The following is an 18,601-nucleotide window of genomic DNA, read 5'->3' as shown; positions in this document are numbered from 1 at the left end:
ACCTTTTCCAGGGCTTTCCGTGCCTCCGGGGTGAGGGACCTGGGGGAACTCAGCCCCTCTCCCCTCTTCAATAAATTGAAAAGGGGCGCCAGGTCCTCGGTGGTCAGACCCAGCCAAGGCCTCACCCAGTTCAAAGCCCCACACAGCTGGTGCACATCCGCTAGAGTCTTGATGTTTGTGTTTATAGCCAATTTTTGCGGAACAATGGTCCGCTTATTAATTTCGAGACCGAGGTATTTCCACGGTGGCACCCTTTGAATTTTGGCTTCCTGCAACTCAAACCCTGCAGCAACCAGTGCAGTCACTGTCAGGTCAAGCGCTTGTGCCAACAGGTCGTCGCTGGGGGCGCACACGAGTACATCATCCATATAATGGTAGATGATGGCCTGGTGTGCGGCTGCACGTACGGGGGTTAGCAAGGAAGATACGTACCACTGACAGATGGCGGGAGAATTTTTCATTCCCTGCGGTAGCACCTTCCAGTGGTACCTCTTCCTTGGGGCCTCTCGGTTGATGTTAGGTACCGAGAATGCAAACCGTGGGGCGTCGTCAGGATGCAGAGGAATTTGAAAAAAGCAATCTTTGATGTCTATCACTGCCAATTGATAATTTTGGGGCAACATGGCGGGGGAAGGCATCCCTGGTTGTAGAGAGCCCATGTCCTCAATTACTTCATTAATTTGGTGAAGGTCCTGGAGAAGCCTCCACCGGGTCTTATCCGCTTTCTGGATAACGAACACCGGAGTGTTCCATGGAGAGTTGGTTTCCTCCAAGTGACCTTTGCGGAGCTGCTCCTCCACGAGTTCGTTCAGCACCTTCAATTTTTCTTTGGACAGCGGCCATTGCTCCACCCAAACTGGCGAATCAGTTTTCCAATTCAGTTTCTGAGTGGGGCGCTGCTCAATGGCCGCAGCATAAATACATTTTGGGGAGTCCGGTAATCCAATTATGGCCCCCCATTGGGACAGGACATCTCTACCCCACAGGGGTGTCTTGTATTTGAAAACAAACGGCTTAACATTCGCCAATCGCCCTTTGGACCCCTTAATTTGTACCATGTGCTTCGATTTTTTAGCCAATTGAAGGCCTCCTACACCCTCAACTTGCTCTGCCACAGTTTGTAATGGCCACTGTGACGGCCACAGGTGTTCGGGTATGACCGTCACGTCCGCCTCCGTGTCGAGGAGACCTTTGATGGTGGTGGTCTCCTCACCCACCCTTAACTTGCATACCTCCTCAGGTCGGTCCTGTGTGATATGCATGACCGGTCTTACTTGGGGGTAGCAAGTCCTGCAATCGCCCTCCGGACACACTCTTTCTGGCAGCGATGGTATGGCTTGGGCGATTATTTGTCCCTTTGACAGATATGTGGGTGGGTTCGTGCAGCGAAGCCAGAGTTCAAACCACTCGGGATCCGAGGGAGTGGTTTGGGGTACAATCTCTATCTCTGGCGGGGTGAACTTGCAGTCCCCAACAACTACATATGTTGTGCCAATTTTGTGCCAGGTACCTCTATTCTTTCCGACTGCCACGCGGCGCCACTCGTCATCCCGGATCCACTGTCCTTCCGTAACTTGAAGATGGAACGGGACGCCATCGCTTGTCGTCGTCAGAGAATTGCCTGCAACAGAGATAGGCACATCGGTGTTATTACCAGCAGGTGAAGAACTCCTCAAGGGGGAGTCTTTTGTCACGTCCGGTGAAATCTCCTTCGGACTTTGCAGAGCACTGCCCTGCTGCCCTTTAGAAGAGAAAAGAAAGTCTGTTAAAATGACATGTCCGGTACAGCTCAAATCCGAATTCCCCATTCCCCCTCCCCCGGCTTGGACCGCCCGATTGGGGTCTTCGCACTGGGCGGCCCCGCGCTCCCTTCTTAGTTTTTTTGATGGGAGCCTCCTCCCCTTCCGCCTTCCCCTTCTCCCCCTTTTATCTGTTTAAATTGTTGGAATTCTTGTCTCAGCGGACAAGCCTGCCACCAGTGGCCACGCTTGCCGCAGCGTGCGCACGTTCTGTCCGCCGCACTCCTGGACGGCTGCCTCCATGGTTTCGGTGTTTTGGGTGTTCTCTGCGCATCAGCTGCATTGTCAGGGTTGGTAACGACATCTGTAGCGTTGATGTTCTTCTTTCTGTTCTCCTGGCGGTCAGGCTTTGATGTTGCCATCAACGGGACGATTTCGGTGACCACTTCAATATAATTTTGAAGAGACGGCCTGGGCTTTCTGGGCAGGGTCAGCATGGCCTGCTTGCAAATCTGATTAGCATGCTTAAATGCTAAAGAAGTTATTAACTGCTTTCTGGCCGCCTCCTCCTCTTCCTGCTGCTCGACGGCTATTGTAAGCCGTTCCACGAACAGCAGAAAGTTCTCTTGTGGCCCTTGAAAAATGTCTAGATATGACTCCATGGGCCCTGACGGCCTCATAGTGGAGAACGCTTTGACCGCTAGCTGTGCAACTTTTTTCAACAAAGGCCTTGGGAGACCTTCTGCCTGTTTCTGAGGCATTTCCCAGTCCTTCTCTCCTAATAGATGCGCCAGTGTGATTAAATTCCCCTCGTTATCCAGAGCTGTGTCGGAATCTTCCAACAAACCTGGGAGGGCGTCCTGCAAACACCTTTTCCATGTCGCAAACCAGAGCTGAAACTCAGTCCTGGAGTGCAGGCATCGAAAAAGGTATTTGATGTCGTGAGGGACGACATCACTCCCGGTGATCTGGCCTTCCAACATGCCAAGGAAGTATGGACTGTCACGTCCATACTCCTTGAGGGCCTTCATTAGATCCCGAACCACGTTCTGAGATAGCTGTTGCCATTTGATCTCTTCATGCCCTCCCCTACCCTTCCTGTACGTCACTGGGGCCAGGGAAGGTGTATGCGGGTCGTCTCTTCCGGAATCCACTTCCTCCTCTTCCGGTTCCAAAGCGTGGGAACCGGAAGAAGGGGCGTGGGAACCGGAAGGCGAGGGGCGAGACCGACTGCGCGTTATAAGGGGGGGTGGCTTGCCGGAGGGAGGCGTGTCGGAGTGTGGGAATGACACGCCCTCGGGGGAATGGTCTGGGGCGGAGATTTGGGAGGAGCGGTAGCTGGGAGGGTCCTGGGAAAGGGGTGGAGACTTGAGTGGAAGGGGAGGAGTTTCAAGAGAGGGGTGTTCCTGAAGGGGAGTGGGAGGAGACCAGAAGGGATTGGTTGGGGAAAACTTGGGATGCTGGGAAGGGGAAGGGAAAATGGCGGGCAGGGAGGACACCGATGAGGACCGTGCCACGCGGTCGGCGCCATCTTGTCTTCTCCCCAACCGGACGCCATCTTGAGGGAGCTCACCACCCGCAACTGAAAATCTAACTCGGGGCTTATTAGGATAACGGGAAAAGGAAAAAGCCTCGGGAGCCTGGCCAGGGCTCCTTCGGTCGTCTCGGACAGACGGCTTTGTCTGATCCGGGCGGGGGACCGGCATCTTGAGGGGGCCAGGGCTGGCGGGCTGGGGTTTGCCCGCTGCACCCCTGAGGATGCCGCGGCGGGGAGAGGGGGAGCGGGACACACAGCGGGATGAACAAGGGGAAACTGAACGAGAACGTGGAGGCTGCCCTTTTTGCACTCCCTTCATTACCATCATTGCGGTCCTAAGCTGACGGGACCAAAATAAATATTTTGCCGCTTTTTCTTCTCCTGAGGCGGCCAAATCTGTGAATTTAAAAATGACAGGCTCCCAATACCGGGGCTCTGTCACTACCTCGGGGGTTGTTTTTGGGAAGTGCAAGAAGAGCTTGCGGACAAACCGCTTGAGCTCTCCATTTGAAAACTTAACTTTATTAACAGTCAAAACGCCAACAAAACACCTATAGACACCTTTCTGTTCCGCACTAAGCCTTGCACCCATCCTTTTCCACCGGACTTCACCACAACGTAAAAAACGAAAGCAACACACAAAAACACAGCACTAAAAACCCCGGTCAGGCAGCGTCCCCGTCGCCGCCTCCGCCCCGGAGGTGCCGGACCCTTAACACAAAACTCCCGTTCTTAACAAAGCCACGGCAGATACCCAATCTGCCAACAACCCCGTCCGCGCCCGTGCACGGACCAACGGGACACCAACCGAAATACAGATAAATAAAACAACACAAGCTCAGGAACCAACAACACCAAAGACCCGCAAGAAGGAGAAAAGCCCCCCTCCGCGAGCACCGCGCGGTTAGCTCCTCCAAGCCAGCCACCTCATACGAGGGCGCTTGGACTGAGCTCCTTGAGGGTAGGGGAGGGTTCAGGGGACTCCTACCTACCCTTTCCCTGGTTCCTGCGTCGAAGGCGGATTGGTCCGGGAACCCACACCTGAAGAGGACCTCCCTGGGTGCTGGAGGCTGCCCTCTTCGTCCTCCCGGGAGCGCACCCGTAAGGGCTGCTACCACCGGGGAGGCGCGACACCAATGGTATATCCAGCAAGGGTCCCGATGGACCGGACTGCCGCAGAGCTCTCAATTCGAGGGCCCTGCGCCAGAGATGTCGCCGCTGAGCTGTACGGTCTCAGCGCGTCCTTGGCTGCCCCACGTTGGGCACCAATCTGCGGCGGTCGGCTTCTTGCCCAAGGAAAGCGGCTCCGGCCAGCCCTGCCGCCACCACAATCCGGGGGCCACTTAGCCAGAGGGACGGGCGAGCGCAGCAAGCGGTGTGGGTGAAGCGGAAAACAGAAAGGCGGGACTCTCAGGTAAGCGAACCAAGGGGATGCGTGTTCCCGAGGCTGCGTCCTGGAGAGACAACAGCTTGGGGGGGTGCCACGGCTTTTTATTGAATCAGAATAGGGGGTGGGATCGAGGGTGGTCTCTCAGGGAACAAATCAACAACTTGGAACAAACTTGAACAGTGGGGTGGTCAAAACTTTAAACCAATGGGAAAGGGGTAGTTATGTAACAGGGGGTGGAGGGATTATATAACTCGGAGATTGACAGTTAACAGAAATGGGGTAAACAACTATTCTGGGATGGAGGTTGGCATGACAACTGGGGAAAGGCGGGAAACTATGAGGGAAAAGGAGGCCATCTTGAACAATGCAAACTGCATATAACTTTAAAAAACATAACTGTATAAACTTCAACAGGAACGATAACGGAATAATAAAGTCGAACTGGAATCACTGGAATCACACGCCACCACATGGAAGCTTTGGGTTCACGTTCATGCAGCAAATAACTTCCTGAAAATAAAAATACAGGGGTAATTTGCACTCGCTAACAATTTTATTCACAAGCAAGTATAGAAATCACCCCTAAGTATGCCTCTCAGCTTTCTACATTTAAAAATCGGTACAAAAAGCTCATGTTGCCCTAGATTATTCCAGAAAACAATAACTTCAGAAAGAATGTGCTGCTACAAACAAACGAGCTTTTACTAAGTCACACATACACTAGTCCTAGCAATGTTGTTCTGGAAAGTAAACTGCTACAAGACAAAGTCTATACAGTAACTTTTTTCTCCTTCAGTTTACATATTCTGAATTTACTAGCTCCTGAAAGAGATCACCACATCACTTTCCCACCACTGCCCTTGACTTACCTGGACACTGCAACAAACATCATACAGCTCCTTGTGGCAAGCTATATAATTCAGGGCAGAAATTTCAAGTGCTGCAGGTCCCCCGCAGTGATCTATAGCCAAAGTCTCTTTTACATGTATTTTGATCTTCCGGAAGGCTTTCTTTGCTGCACGGAAAGATTCCTGCAAATATAAAGAACATCTAGTTAAACACAGGAGGCCTAGATTAATTTTTATCAGTTATCTGCAAAAATTAATTTAACCCACTATCATCATAATAAGGAGGAATATAATAAACTGCTGTAAAGGAGAAAGTTAACTCATTGGGAATGAATTCTTTGATTGACTGCAATTTATTTGCAGAAGGTACGATTGAAAATCTTCCCACCTAACTTTCTATATTTGCACAGGATTCCATCACACACCCATGATCAATGCAATCACATTCAAAGATATCATGAGTAACAGCATTTTATGTCCCACAGCCCTACATGTAAGACAGGAACACCTCATTTTTTGGGAAAAGAGGATGAATTGGAGCGTATAAACTGAATGACTGTTGAAAGAAAAAATCTTCAATAAGTTAAATGTGCTTGGGATCACACACATTAAGATATGCTGCCTCTCTAACACATGTGTTACATCATTTTTATAGAAAAGAAGATTAAATACAGAAAAAATGAAAACAATTTTCTTCAAACTGAGTTCATGGTAAACGTGGGGTATCTAGGTGTTTTCAAGGGACCCAATTAAATTAAAACAGCACATAGCTACAAGCATAAGGAAAGCATGATATGGGAAGATTTTTAGCTTTGTAGTGTTGTAGTATTTAATGCAGCATTCCCAAAAGAATTTTTCTAAGGCAATGTTGATCACTGCAGGCAGCATCTACTTTTCAGACCAAATTGGTCTTCTTTTAGCACCTGTATAATAAATCACTGACCCTGTTCCAATCTCGGAACACGTCAGGTAGGACACTATGTAAGGGATTTATAGAGCCGTGGTAGACATGCCTCATGCTTTCACGGTCAGCAAGTCTCGTTTTATTTCAGTTGAGTTACATTTTTATACACTTCATAACTAGTTCATACATATTGCAAAAATATAGCTCCTTACTGGCTCTCAGCCAATGACGCACACGTTGCTAAGTACTAATCCCACTGTTAGTGTTATCCTTATCTTTATGGCTCACTCTACATTCCTCAGGAAGCTTCTGCATTTTGTTAACTAAACCAGATCTGCCTCAATGACACTTTGACCTTTTAAACTTTTACTAGCCGCATAGTATATGTCCTTTGGAACGCAGCCATTCTTCAGTCAGGCTCTCTACATCTCCCCCGTTTTCTTTTACAGCAAGTAAGGCAACATTTTTTGATGTAAATGCTGACATTAACATGCGCTGCAAGCATTGCAAAATACAAGGCAAAAGTAACAATAACATAAACAGAATAACTATTCCTACAAGTATAAATTGAACCAAACCCTTAAGCCATCCAGTAAGTCCCCAATCCCCAAGATTAAGTCCAAAAAATGTATCATCCCTGCGTAACAGTGCAGTATGCTGCTGCAATTGTTTTATCTTGGCATGGATGGACTCAGAACTATTATTTAAGTTCATGCAACAGGGGAATGACGTGGAGCTGCACGTCCTCCTCAGATTCGATGTGGAAGGAGATCCCAAACTGCTTCTGTATTGTTAGCAGCAATGGTGCAAGTGTTGTCTGAAGCCTGTGTCGCCTTCTTTCCTCCGGACTGCTCTTGTGGATTTGCAGGACGTGTCCATTTAGCAGGAATCCATTGAGAGCCTGTAGGGGTGGAAACACATACATAACCTCTTCCCCAGTAAAGAACCTGAGCAGGGCTTTGCCACACACCAGTTTTAGGGTCTCTATAGGTAACATATACAGGAGGGACGGGCGCGGGGTCCTTCTGAAAATGCATCATGACAGGGGGCACATCCCTGTCAGCAAACAGGCAAAGATGATTTAATACAAACAAAGCCCTAAGCAATCTTTCTGCTGGAACGTGTAGATCGGTATATTTTTCTAAGTACCGCTTCAGGGTGCCATTGGCTCGTTCTACTACTGCCTGACCTGTAGGGACATTAGGGATTCCCCTAACATGTTTAATGTTCCAAAAACTACCTAATTTTGCAAATCTCTGACTGGCATAGGCAGGCCCATTGTCTGTTTTGATTTCCTTAGGAACACCCATAACTGCAATACAGCTATGCAGGTGTCTCTCAACGTGCTTTGCTTGTTCTCCTGCCTGTGCGGTTGCCCAAATGTAATGACTATAGGTATCAATTGTAACATGAATATACTTCAGTTTCCCAAATGCTGCAAAATGAGTTACATCCATCTGCCATAATTGATTAGACTCCAAACCTCTGGGGTTGACTCCTAGGCCAATTCCTTGGCCTCCATTGTGGAAACTACAAGTGGGACATGCTTTTACTATTGCTCGAGCTTCGTTAAGTGAAATTTTAAACTCGCGAGCAAGTCCTTTGGCATTCTGATGAAAAATGCTGTGACTTTCTTGTGCTGCCGTCGTGCGTGGGAGAGGAGCTGGTTGTTGTATTGCTACTAGTTTATCTGCCCTGGCATTGCCTTCTCCTAAACCTTCTTCCAGTTTATGGCTTCGGATGTGTAGTATGGAGTATGGGTGCTGTCGATTCTGTAGTGTTCTCTGTAGCTGCATGAAGAGTTTTCCTAGCCGTGGGTTGTTGACTTCCTTGATGCTCGCATCTTCTATTCTTGACGCAACTCCAACAGTATACATTGAATCTGAGATAACATTTACGGGCTGTGCAAAAGTTTGAAAGGCCCAAATGACCGCCACTAATTCCAAGGTTTGCAGGTTGTCTTGTGGAGTGGCCTGAATAATGTGATGATGCCACTGTTCTTGGATTTTCCATGTGACAACTGCTTTTCGTGATCGTCGTCCAGCATCAGTGAAAACAGTAAGCGCATTCGGGATAGGCTTATCCTCCCGAAGAGGTTTAACAATCCACTGCCATTGTCCTAACCATTGCAAATGCTTCGGGGCCGGCGGTGCTGAGGTGATGTGGCTAGGGGCATTAAGCAGGGCTTCCGCAAGTTCTGAAGAATTAAGAAGATACCAGTCCATTGTTGCCTTGTCCATTGGCAACTGAATGATTGCTGGCTCTGATCCACTCATAGCAACAACACGTAGTCGACCTTTCATGATCAAGTTAGCAAGGCGTTCGATTTTTTGGGTTATTGTTTTTCTTTGTTGTAATTGAGGTCTTAACCACTCCAACACCTTTGTCTCTACAGGACCGTCCTCCCCCGTTTTCTTTAACTGTGTGACTGCTCCTAATAAGTGTTGCTCACTACTCCATATAGTCAAACAGATGGGAAGGTGTCAGAGTCTGTCCGAGGATGTGTTATGCCTCACAACTGTCTCCGATGGTTGAAGACCAAGACCCCCGGAGAGACTGGGGAGAGCCCCTGGCCTGGATGAGGTGGGGCGCCTGCTGAGGACTGATGTGCATCTCCACGAGAATGGAATGCAAGAACAATAGTAGCTCGTTACAGTGGACTGAGCTGACTATACTGACCGTGCTAGAAAGGTACAGCTTGCTGCTTGTTCCTGAGCACCCAACTTTGACGCAGGTGCCTGCACTGGCCCGGTGCCCTCTTTGGCTCCGTTCCACTCGCCTTGGTCCTCTTCCTGACCAGCCTATAAAGACTCTGCAGATCCCGTGCACCCTTTGTGATCACCCCACTGGAGAAGATCGCGTCTATGGGCATCTCTACGTCTTGAGGACCTCCGACTCTCCACGTGGTAGCTATAATCCCCCTTCCCCTCTTTCTCTATCTTTCTCACTATTCTCTATTTTCTCTCCCTACTATCGCATTGTGGGCACTAAATAAAAGTGCATTTTTTGTTTAAGCAAACTGGTTTGTCCCCTGTTGTGTCTTTTGCGCTTTGAGATCTCCAAAACGAACCATCAGGTTCCCCACATATATTTGCGGACCCTGACATTTAAATTGGCGTCACGGACAGGATCTTGATAGACTGTGGAGTTGCGGGTTTTATATAGTTTGTAGAAGGGGAAGGACCCTCGTCTCAGCCGCACCCAGCACGCCACTTCGGTGAGCGCTGTTAGAAAGCAAGGGGGGCGAGGGAAAATTCCCGCAAACTGTATACACCCAGGCGAATAAGCACTCCCTGTCATCAGGATATTTCAGAAACGATCTCACTGTGCAAAAGATGGGACTCTGTGTTTTAAGCTGCTTGGTGTAGTTGAGGAGACAACAGGCGTTTTTTGTGAAGAAGTGCCTCCCAAGCAGCTGGGTCTCCTCTCCCATTCCAGGGAAGCGAAGGGAAACACAGTATTAGCTGTGCCATTGTTTGTAACTTTAAGAATACCTCCCTGAGAGTGGTTTTTGTCCCTTCACAAAAAAATGAGTGAAAATTCTAGTACAAAAGATAAGGATATTCTTTTTGCTTTGTTAACAAAGCATGGTGCTAGACCTTCTCCAGCCGGAGAAGAGTGGGCACAAGATAATTGGTTTAAGTGTGAAAACACTGTAGATAGAATATATTCTATGCAACATGATGCTAAGTATAAACTGGGCAGAAATAAAACCATTCTTTGCTCAGTTTTGGGGGCCTGCCTTTCGGCAGCCATAGAAACCCATTTTAAACGGGTAAGTGAAGAGAAAGCAGAAATAGAATCCCTGCAAAAACAATTGGAACATGAAAGAAATCGAGAGGGAGAAGTAATAGAATCCCTGCAAGATTTGGTAGAAGCTTTGCAAAAACAATTAGAACAGGAAAGAAATCAGAAATATTTGCTGGAGATTTCCCTTGCAGAAGAGCGGAGCAAAAATTCAAAACCTGTAGATTCACCAAAGGAAACAGGAGGAAAGGAGACATACAGCATTAAACAGATATACCCTCAGAAAGAATTAGTACACATGCAAAATTGTGGGGAACTCTGTTGCTCCAATTTGAGACCTCTTGTCAAAACAGAATTTAATTGTATAAATGAAGAGGTTCATGACCCCCACATAACCACCAAACAAACACCCAACACAGCCACTGAATTAGCTAAATTAAAGAAAGAATACTCCCGACTTTCTAGTGAATCAGAGACGGAGTATGTCTTTAGAGTTTCACTTACTGGTGGTGACCAAATTAAATTAAGTGAACAAGAAGTAAGTGGCTACTGGGGACATGGAGTTTTCTTAACAACAGGGAATACACGTGCCCCATGGTCCCTGACACAGCGTGCAGCTCACTGGGCAGGGGGACTAAGCCCCCTTGAAAGGGACAACCCCCTGGCAATAGTCGGCACCCCGGACCAACTCCTAGAAAACATACACAAAGCTGCATGCTTGCAAAGGATACATGAAAGAAAATTGATTTCTGACTATGAGTCACCCATGCAACAGCCTGTCAGACCCGAGATTATGACCCCTCTAATTCGAGGTTTGCCAGAGTCTCTTAAACCAACAGTAATTCTTTTCCAAAAAACAATAGCATCTACCACTCCGGTAGACAGGCTTGAAAGATTTCTTGGACACACAAGTGATCAAACCGGTTCCACTGACTCCACTGACTTCTCGCCTTTTGCTACTCCTAGCACACAATCTAACAACAGTCATAACAGTGGAAAATACGGACCAGTGAAGCACTCAGAGGACAGACCCGAAAAACCCAGAAAAGTCAGGCACATTGCTTCTCCTAACAAAAAACTAGAAAAGGAAAAACAGATCTCTAACCGGCAGCAGTTGTGGTTGCTAGGACTGAAAAGGGGACTACCTCGAGAAGTAATGGATAAATTGCCTTATGATAAATTGGTTAAAATAAAATTGCTGCTTTTTGAAGCAACTGCTCACCAAGCCCTTGGCCCTATTCATCCTACAGATCCTTTTCAGGCAGAATGGGGATTTGCCACCTCAGGATTGTCATTGTATATATGGCAAAGGGGTCCTGAAGGCCCGATCAGATCTGTTAGCTCTCACTCTTGTGGCTTTAAAGATGCTGAAAAGAGGTACACTACCTGGGAAAAAGGCTTGTTTGTGGTTAGCTTAGCTCTCATAGAAGTGGAGAAAATTGCACAACAACAACCAATTGTTTTGAGAGGCCCCTTCAAGGCTAAGTCAGTCACTACTGGGACCCCCCGACCTGCCGGGGTGGCCGAGAGGACCTCAGTAAGACAGTGGTCTGCTCAGATTGAACATTATTGTAACATCTTCTCAATAACTAAAGGAGCTGTGAAAAATCTAGCACTACAAGAAGCAGAAAACTTGGATAGCATCCAAGACAAACCTGCCTCAGTCATTACCCCTCCCTTTTCCCCCGAACAGCCAGCAAATCCTTGGCTTACTGATCCTTCTGCCTTTTGCCTGACAGCTCCGAGCATAATTCCCTCACTATGGGGACCAAGTGATTCCAGCAATCCAGCACATTGCCCTGGACAGTCTGTTTTGGTGGACCTCCCTACTGTAGGGGAAGTACCACTAGTGCTGAAAACCCCTCTGAATAAATATACATGGGCAGCCTTTGATGCTCTAGGGAAAGAGCATCGAATAAATACAGGATGGGCAATTTTCATCATTCTAACCTCCTGCCTCCTCGTGGCAGATTCTGTTGTGCTTACTTTCCACAGGAGAACTCCGAGGGACATGAAGGCCATATAAACCATGATAAATACTTTAAACAGAAATTTTAAATAGCATTGATTCAGAAATATTAATGAATAAATTGGTTGCCACAATTAGAGATTTGACCAAATTACAACAACTATTATAGTTGTCCTTATTGGCTTTGGGGACACTTCAGTGATTGCTATTAAACATATTACCAAATTGGGAAAAGATAAATGTGAATGATAGCAAATTGGTAATTGATACACCTGGCGCTACACAAAACAATAGTTCTTTGGCCCTTAGCTGCATCCAGGCACAGCTTTGGATGCAGATGGTTATTGCCTCAATTATAAGGCAAGAAGAAAAAGGAATTCTTCCTACTGAAATTTGGAAAATAATTTGGAACAATTCAAATTATTTTCAAAGAGAATTCCAATCCTGGTGGAAATTAGTGAACTTTACCTATAACCCCAATACTAACACAGTTACAGCTTTTGTGTTAACAATAGGTAATGCTTCAGTGCATTTGATATTCCCTATCATTGCATTAGGTATAAATCATGATGGAGCTATTCTCTATCCTTCCGAGCATAGAGAATGGGCCCGTCAAACTGGTGAGAAATGGCAAACTGTCAATTTAGAATCTTGTGTTGTTAGGGAGCAGCAAGGTTTCATTTGTGAAAGTAATGCAATCATAGCTCAGGACATTTGTTTGGACACCGAGCAAAATATTTGTCATTTTGAAGTACATCCTAACGAAGCTCCTAGAACAGTGCTCGTGTATATGAGCAATGGGTGTGCATGCTTTAGGACCGTCTGTGACGTTGTAGTTGTAGAAAATGCAATAGTAGATACTAAAAATCACTCAAATTTTTGTGTTTGTGATTTTACCACAATTACAGGATGTGACTTTTCTTATAAAGTCCCAGCTACGTCCTCCTTTTGATTTTGGTTTTGATTGGCCTTGTTTTAGTTAACATCCCTTTTGCAAAGGACACTCCTAAAGTCATTGACGTAAAATGCACTACCCAGACAGCGAAAGTTAAGCCTGCAACAGCAGTTTGATTTGAAATGGTTTGTTGTTTTGATTAATGTTGCTTTGTCTTAGTCATGTTAATTAAAAATTAAGGGGTTTGTTTTGTTTTGTTTTGTTTTTTGTTTTTGTTTGTTTAGAAATTATTATCATTTTAAAAATTTAAAGAATTTTGTGAAAGAAATTGTTTTCAATTAAGTATTTGATTGAAAATTGTAATTGTTGATTTTAATTGATGGTATTATATTAATTATTTAGTAATTTGAGTTAATATTTTGAAAAATTGTTATATTAATTATTTGGTGATTTATGTTTATTATTTTGAAAAAAATTGTTAAAAATTGTTAAATCAATTTTTTTAAATTTTTGTTTCATTTTTTGCTTCTATTCCCTTTCCATATTTTACCTTCTTTCTCTCTCTCTCTGTCTCTCTCTCTCTCTCTCTCCTACACCCTCTCTCTTGTCTCTGTTTTTCTGGGATATGCTGCCAATGTGGATGAGTCCTGACGACTTCACGAGACTACGGAACCTGCTGATGGAAGAACACCTTCGTCGTCAGTCGTGAGTCACGGGGTGGTGTCAGAGTCTGTCCGAGGATGTGTTATGCCTCACAACTGTCTCCGATGGTTGAAGACCAAGACCCCCGGAGAGACTGGGGAGAGCCCCTGGCCTGGCTGAGGTGGGGCGCCTGCCGAGGACTGATGTGCGTCTCCACGAGAATGGAATGCAAGAACAATAGTAGCTCGTTACAGTGGACTGAGCTGACTATACTGACCGCGCTAGAAGGGTACAGCTTGCTGCTTGTTCCTGAGCACCCAACTTTGACGCAGGTGCCTGCACTGGCCCAGTGCCCTCTTTGGCTCCATTCCACTCGCCTTGGTCCTCTTCCCGACCAGCCTATAAAGACTCTGCGGATCCCATGCACCCTTTGTGTACACCCCACTGGAGAAGATCGCGTCTATGGGCATCTCTACGTCTTGAGGACCTCCGACTCTCCACGTGGTAGCTATAATCCCCCTTCCCCTCTTTCTCTATCTTTCTCACTATTCTCTATTTTCTTTCCCTACTATCGCATTGTGGGCACTAAATAAAAGTGCATTTTTTGTTTAAGCAAACTGGTTTGTCCCCTGTTGTGTCTTTTGCGCTTTGAGATCTCCAAAACGAACCATCAGGTTCCCCGCATATGTTTGCGGACCCTGACACTGAGGCAGTGCTGCCGTGTCTGTGCCTGCAAGGATGTGGCCCCTGTGTGAGCTGGGGAAGAGGCCAGGGCTGCCCAGGGGGGATGTTGTTGGCAGGTGCATGAGGACGCTCTGGGACGCTGCCCTGGGGTGTCCAGCGCAGTGGGGATGGATCAGGCCCTGCTCTGCTGCTCCTTCCCGTCTCCCCCAGGGCCCTTGCAGAGCCCCAGCCCTGCTGTTTGCCCCCAGCCTGCCCAGGGCCAGCCTGGGGCTGCTCCCGGGGCTTTTCTGTGCTGAGCATTGGCCTGGGCGTCTTCTGGAGAGAGCCTGGGCAAGGAGCCTGGAGCCCCCAGGCCCTGCCCTGAGGCGTCAGCGCTGCCCCAGCAGTGCCCATGGCCTGTCCCTGCTGCAGCCCCGGCACTGCCACCCCCAGCCCTGTGCCCGGCCCCGAGAGCCCTCAGGCCCTACAGCAACACCAGGGCCAGGAGGGCAGCGGGGCAGGGCCACGGCAGCAGCACTGGCAGCACCAAGGGCTGCTGCTCCTGGGCACAGCTGCTGTGCCAGCCCTGATCTGCCCCCAGCTCTGCACACAGACATTGCTGCTGCAGCTGCACAGAAGGGAACAAAAGGGGCATCTCTGCAGAAAACTTGGCTGGGAGATCCTTCAGTTCCTTTAAAACCACCAAGAGTGCAGCCCCTCACTGACACAGTCTGTGGCCACAGAGAAAATGCAGAGAAACAAAATGAGAAATGGCACAAATAAACACATTTCTTTGTGGATACGAATTATGAAGTAAAACAAAGAAAGATGAACTCCAAAATGCAGCAAACAAGAAGTATCAAAGATGAATTTTATTACACATGGTTTGCAGAAATTGGCCAGCAGTTTAATGTTTCTGAAAACACCCAGTTATCAGTCTCCTCACTGCAGCCTTGAGCTCCTGGTTCCTCAGGCTGTAGATGAGGGGGTTCAAGGCTGGAGTCACCACCGAGTAGAGAATTGACAGGGCCAGATCCAGGGGTGGAGAGGAGATGGAGGGGGGCTTCAGGTGAGCAAACATGATAGTGCTGAGGAACAGGGAGAGCACAGCCAGGTGAGGGAGGCAGGTGGAAAAGGCTTTGTGCCGTCCCTGCTCAGAGGGGATCCGCAGCACAGCCCTGAAGATCTGTACATAGGAGAAAACAATGAACACAAAACAACCAAATACTAAACAGACACTAACTGCAAGAAGCCCAAGTTCCCTGAGGTAGGATTTGGAGCAGGAGAGCTTGAGGGTCGGGGGGATTTCACAGAAGAACTGCGCCAGGGCATTGCCATGGCACAGGGGCAGGGAAAATGTATTGGCAGTCTGCAGGAGAGCATTGAGAAAGGCACTGGCCCAGGCAGCTGCTGCCATGTGGGCACAAACTCTGCTGCCCAGGAGGGTCCCATAGTGCAGGGGTTTGCAGATGGACACGTAGCGGTCGTAGCACATGATGGTCAGGAGGGAAAACTCTGCTATGATAAAGAAAAGAGGGAAAAAGAGCTGAGCAGCACATCCTGTGTAGGAGATGTTTCTGGTGTCCCAGAGGGAATTGTGCATGGCTTTGGGGACAGTGGTGCAGATGGAGCCCAGGTCACTGAGGGCCAGGTGGAGCAAGAAGAAGAACATGGGGCTGTGCAGGTGGTGGCCGCAGGCTGCAGCGCTGATGTTGAGGCCGTTGGCCAGGAGGGCAGCCAGGGAGATGCCCAGGAAGAGGCAGAAGTGCAGGAGCTGCAGCTGCCTCGTGTCTGCCAATGCCAGCAGGAGGAAGTGGCTGATGGAGCTGCTGTTGGACATTTGTGGTGTCTTGGCATGGGCATCTGTAAAAAGAGTAATCATGGAATAGTTCAGTTTGGAGAGGACTTTCAATATCCCAGCACAGGTTGGTGGCACTTTCCCCCCACTGCCTGCCCAGGGCTCTGCTGCCTGGAGCTGTCCCTGCCTGCAGCTGCTTCCCTGTGCCCAGGGCTGGGCCCTGCCAGTGCTGCCAGAGCCCAGCCCAGCCCTGGGGGCTCAGCTCTGCCCTGCAGAGCCCTCCCAGCTCAGGCACTGCCCAGGGGCAGCTCTGGCTCTGCAGGCTCTGATGGCAACCTCAGAGCAACTCTAAGAAGGCTGGAAAAGTGATTGTGATGCTGCCTGCAAGGGGCCTTGTGCTGATTTCTGTCAGTGCCTAGTTTAGTAAGATTTGAGACAAAATTACTTGGTTCTTTTTTCTCAACCTGAACTGAGAGGTGAATATCTATGTGCAATTTCCCATCTAAGTAATACAGAGCAGTAGATTAAAAAGCAGGATTTTTCCATTTATGCAGCCCCTGCCTCATTTTGCTCCCTGGATAATCTACTTGGAAATGTTCTACAGTTAAATGTCATGTTGAGAGCACTCCTGAACAATTCAGTATCCTCACCACACAAGGAGAACACTTCCAAGCCTTACCAGCTGTCTCCTTCCACCCACATCTTGTCCCCCAGTGCTGGGAGCAGCTCCCAGGGCTGGCTGAGAGCTGTCCCTGGCAGGCAGCAGAGTCCCTGCCCCAGCACAGCGCCCTGGGCTACAGGACCCTGCTCTGCAGGACAGCCCTGGGCACCCCTGGCTGCTCTACACAGGAGAGAAGCAGAGAATGTACTCACAGAGGCTGTAGGCATTGGCATGTTCCAGCTTTAGGAGAGGACTGCAGGAGCTGCAGCTGCATTGTCCTGCAGCCAGAGGTTCCTGTGCCAAGGGCTGGGAGTGATTCTCCCCCAGGCACTTGTCAGCCCCTTCCCAGCCCTGAGTGATTGAAGCTCTCTGTGCCTGTGTGCTGTGCCCGGGGTGGCTGCAGGCAGTGCCCCAGCCCTGCTGGGCTGGGAGAAGAGCTGCTCATCAAGAGAAATCTGTATTTGAAGCTTTTCTTGGTTGCCAGGAGCTGCCTCTGTGCCAGGAGCCCTGCCCAGCTCAGCAGCACAGACACAGCACAAGGACTTTAATGACCCTCTTGGGGCTTGTGCTGAGGCCCTGAACATCAGAGGGAGATGATGAAACCTCTCAAGAACTCCAAGTCAGAATCCAACTCCAAAGTTTCTGGAAGTTTTAATGGGTCCCACTGAGGGACAGGAGAGAGAAAGTGTCCCCAGGCCCCAGGCAGAGCAGAGAACTGCAGGCAGTGGTGACAGGTTTTTCAAAGGACTTTGGGTTTTGCTTTTGCCTTGGAATCTCTGTGAGGTTTGTGCAATCCCATTATCTGCTGTAATTAGTCCCTTGAGAGGCTTTGTCAGTAATGACACTTAGTGGGGCTCATTAATGCTTCAAGATACTTTAGTTATTTTAAGGTACTTGGAGTTTCCCTTTTAAAACTGACTCTAGGAGAGGTTTGTGCAATCATGGCCCCAATTATCTACTTTAACAAGTCCCTTGGGATTCTGAGTCAGTAACAACACTCAGTGGGGCTCATTAGTACTTCAGGGTACTCAAAGTTTATTAAGGAACTACTTTTTGACACTGAGTCTGAGTGCTGTGTGTGATAATTGGCCTCCAATTATCTGCTTTAATGAGTCCCTTGGGAGTTTTGTATTGACATTCAGTGGGGCTCATTCATGCTTTGAGATACTCAAGGTGTTTAAGGTACTTTGGATTTTCCTTCCCACACTGAGTCTCTGAGAAGTTTTTGTGCAATCCTCGCTTCTAATTCTCTACTGCAAGGACTCCACGAGGAGCCTGTGTTGGGGATGGACCTCAGTGGGACCCAATAATTCCTCAAGAACTTTTGAGTTTTTCTTCTGACTTTGACTCCTGGAAAGGTTTGTGCAATCTCCTCTCAGGCCCTGAGGTTCCAGGGCTCAGCACCAAATGCACCACGGGGCTCATTAGGATCAAGCAAGTCCTGACAAACCATGGCTGTGCCTTGATTTCCCTCTGGTCTGGTGCAGTTCATTAGGAAGTTTTCCTACTGCAGTTATGGAGAAAAGTTTCCAAGAGCTTCTAAGAAATACACATTTCTATTTGAAAGGATGTATTTTATTACTATTCTCTTTAGAGAAGAGGTGATTGCAGCCTTCAGTATTGATATTGATCCAGGGACTCCCCTAAGCAGGTCTGGCCAGCTGAGAGACGCTGTGCCTTGAACTCTGGCCCAGTGTGGACAACCTTGCTCCACATTCCCCAACCCCATCCTGGCTGTCCTCACTCACCTGGGACCTGCTTTGCTTGCAGAACTGCCTGCATTCACGCAGAGAGGGATTTCCTTCCTT

General features: G+C 48.2%; 1 protein-coding gene across 1 annotated transcript; it reads right to left on the bottom strand.

Moving 5' to 3' along the window:
* Positions 1 to 15,241: 15,241 nt before the first annotated feature.
* LOC310923361 (olfactory receptor 14J1-like) lies at positions 15,242 to 16,174 on the bottom strand (the record flags this gene model as incomplete). Its single annotated transcript, XM_083885402.1, has 1 exon — positions 15,242 to 16,174. The coding sequence occupies one exon, from the start codon at positions 16,172 to 16,174 to the stop codon at positions 15,242 to 15,244; it is 933 nt and encodes a 310-aa protein (XP_083741528.1).
* Positions 16,175 to 18,601: the final 2,427 nt, after the last annotated feature.

This window comes from Zosterops lateralis (genome assembly GCF_965231275.1).
Source record: "Zosterops lateralis genome assembly, contig: HAP1_HAP1_SCAFFOLD_49, whole genome shotgun sequence".
Classification (NCBI taxonomy): domain Eukaryota; kingdom Metazoa; phylum Chordata; class Aves; order Passeriformes; family Zosteropidae; genus Zosterops; species Zosterops lateralis.
This window is presented reverse-complemented; position numbering and strand designations above follow the sequence as displayed.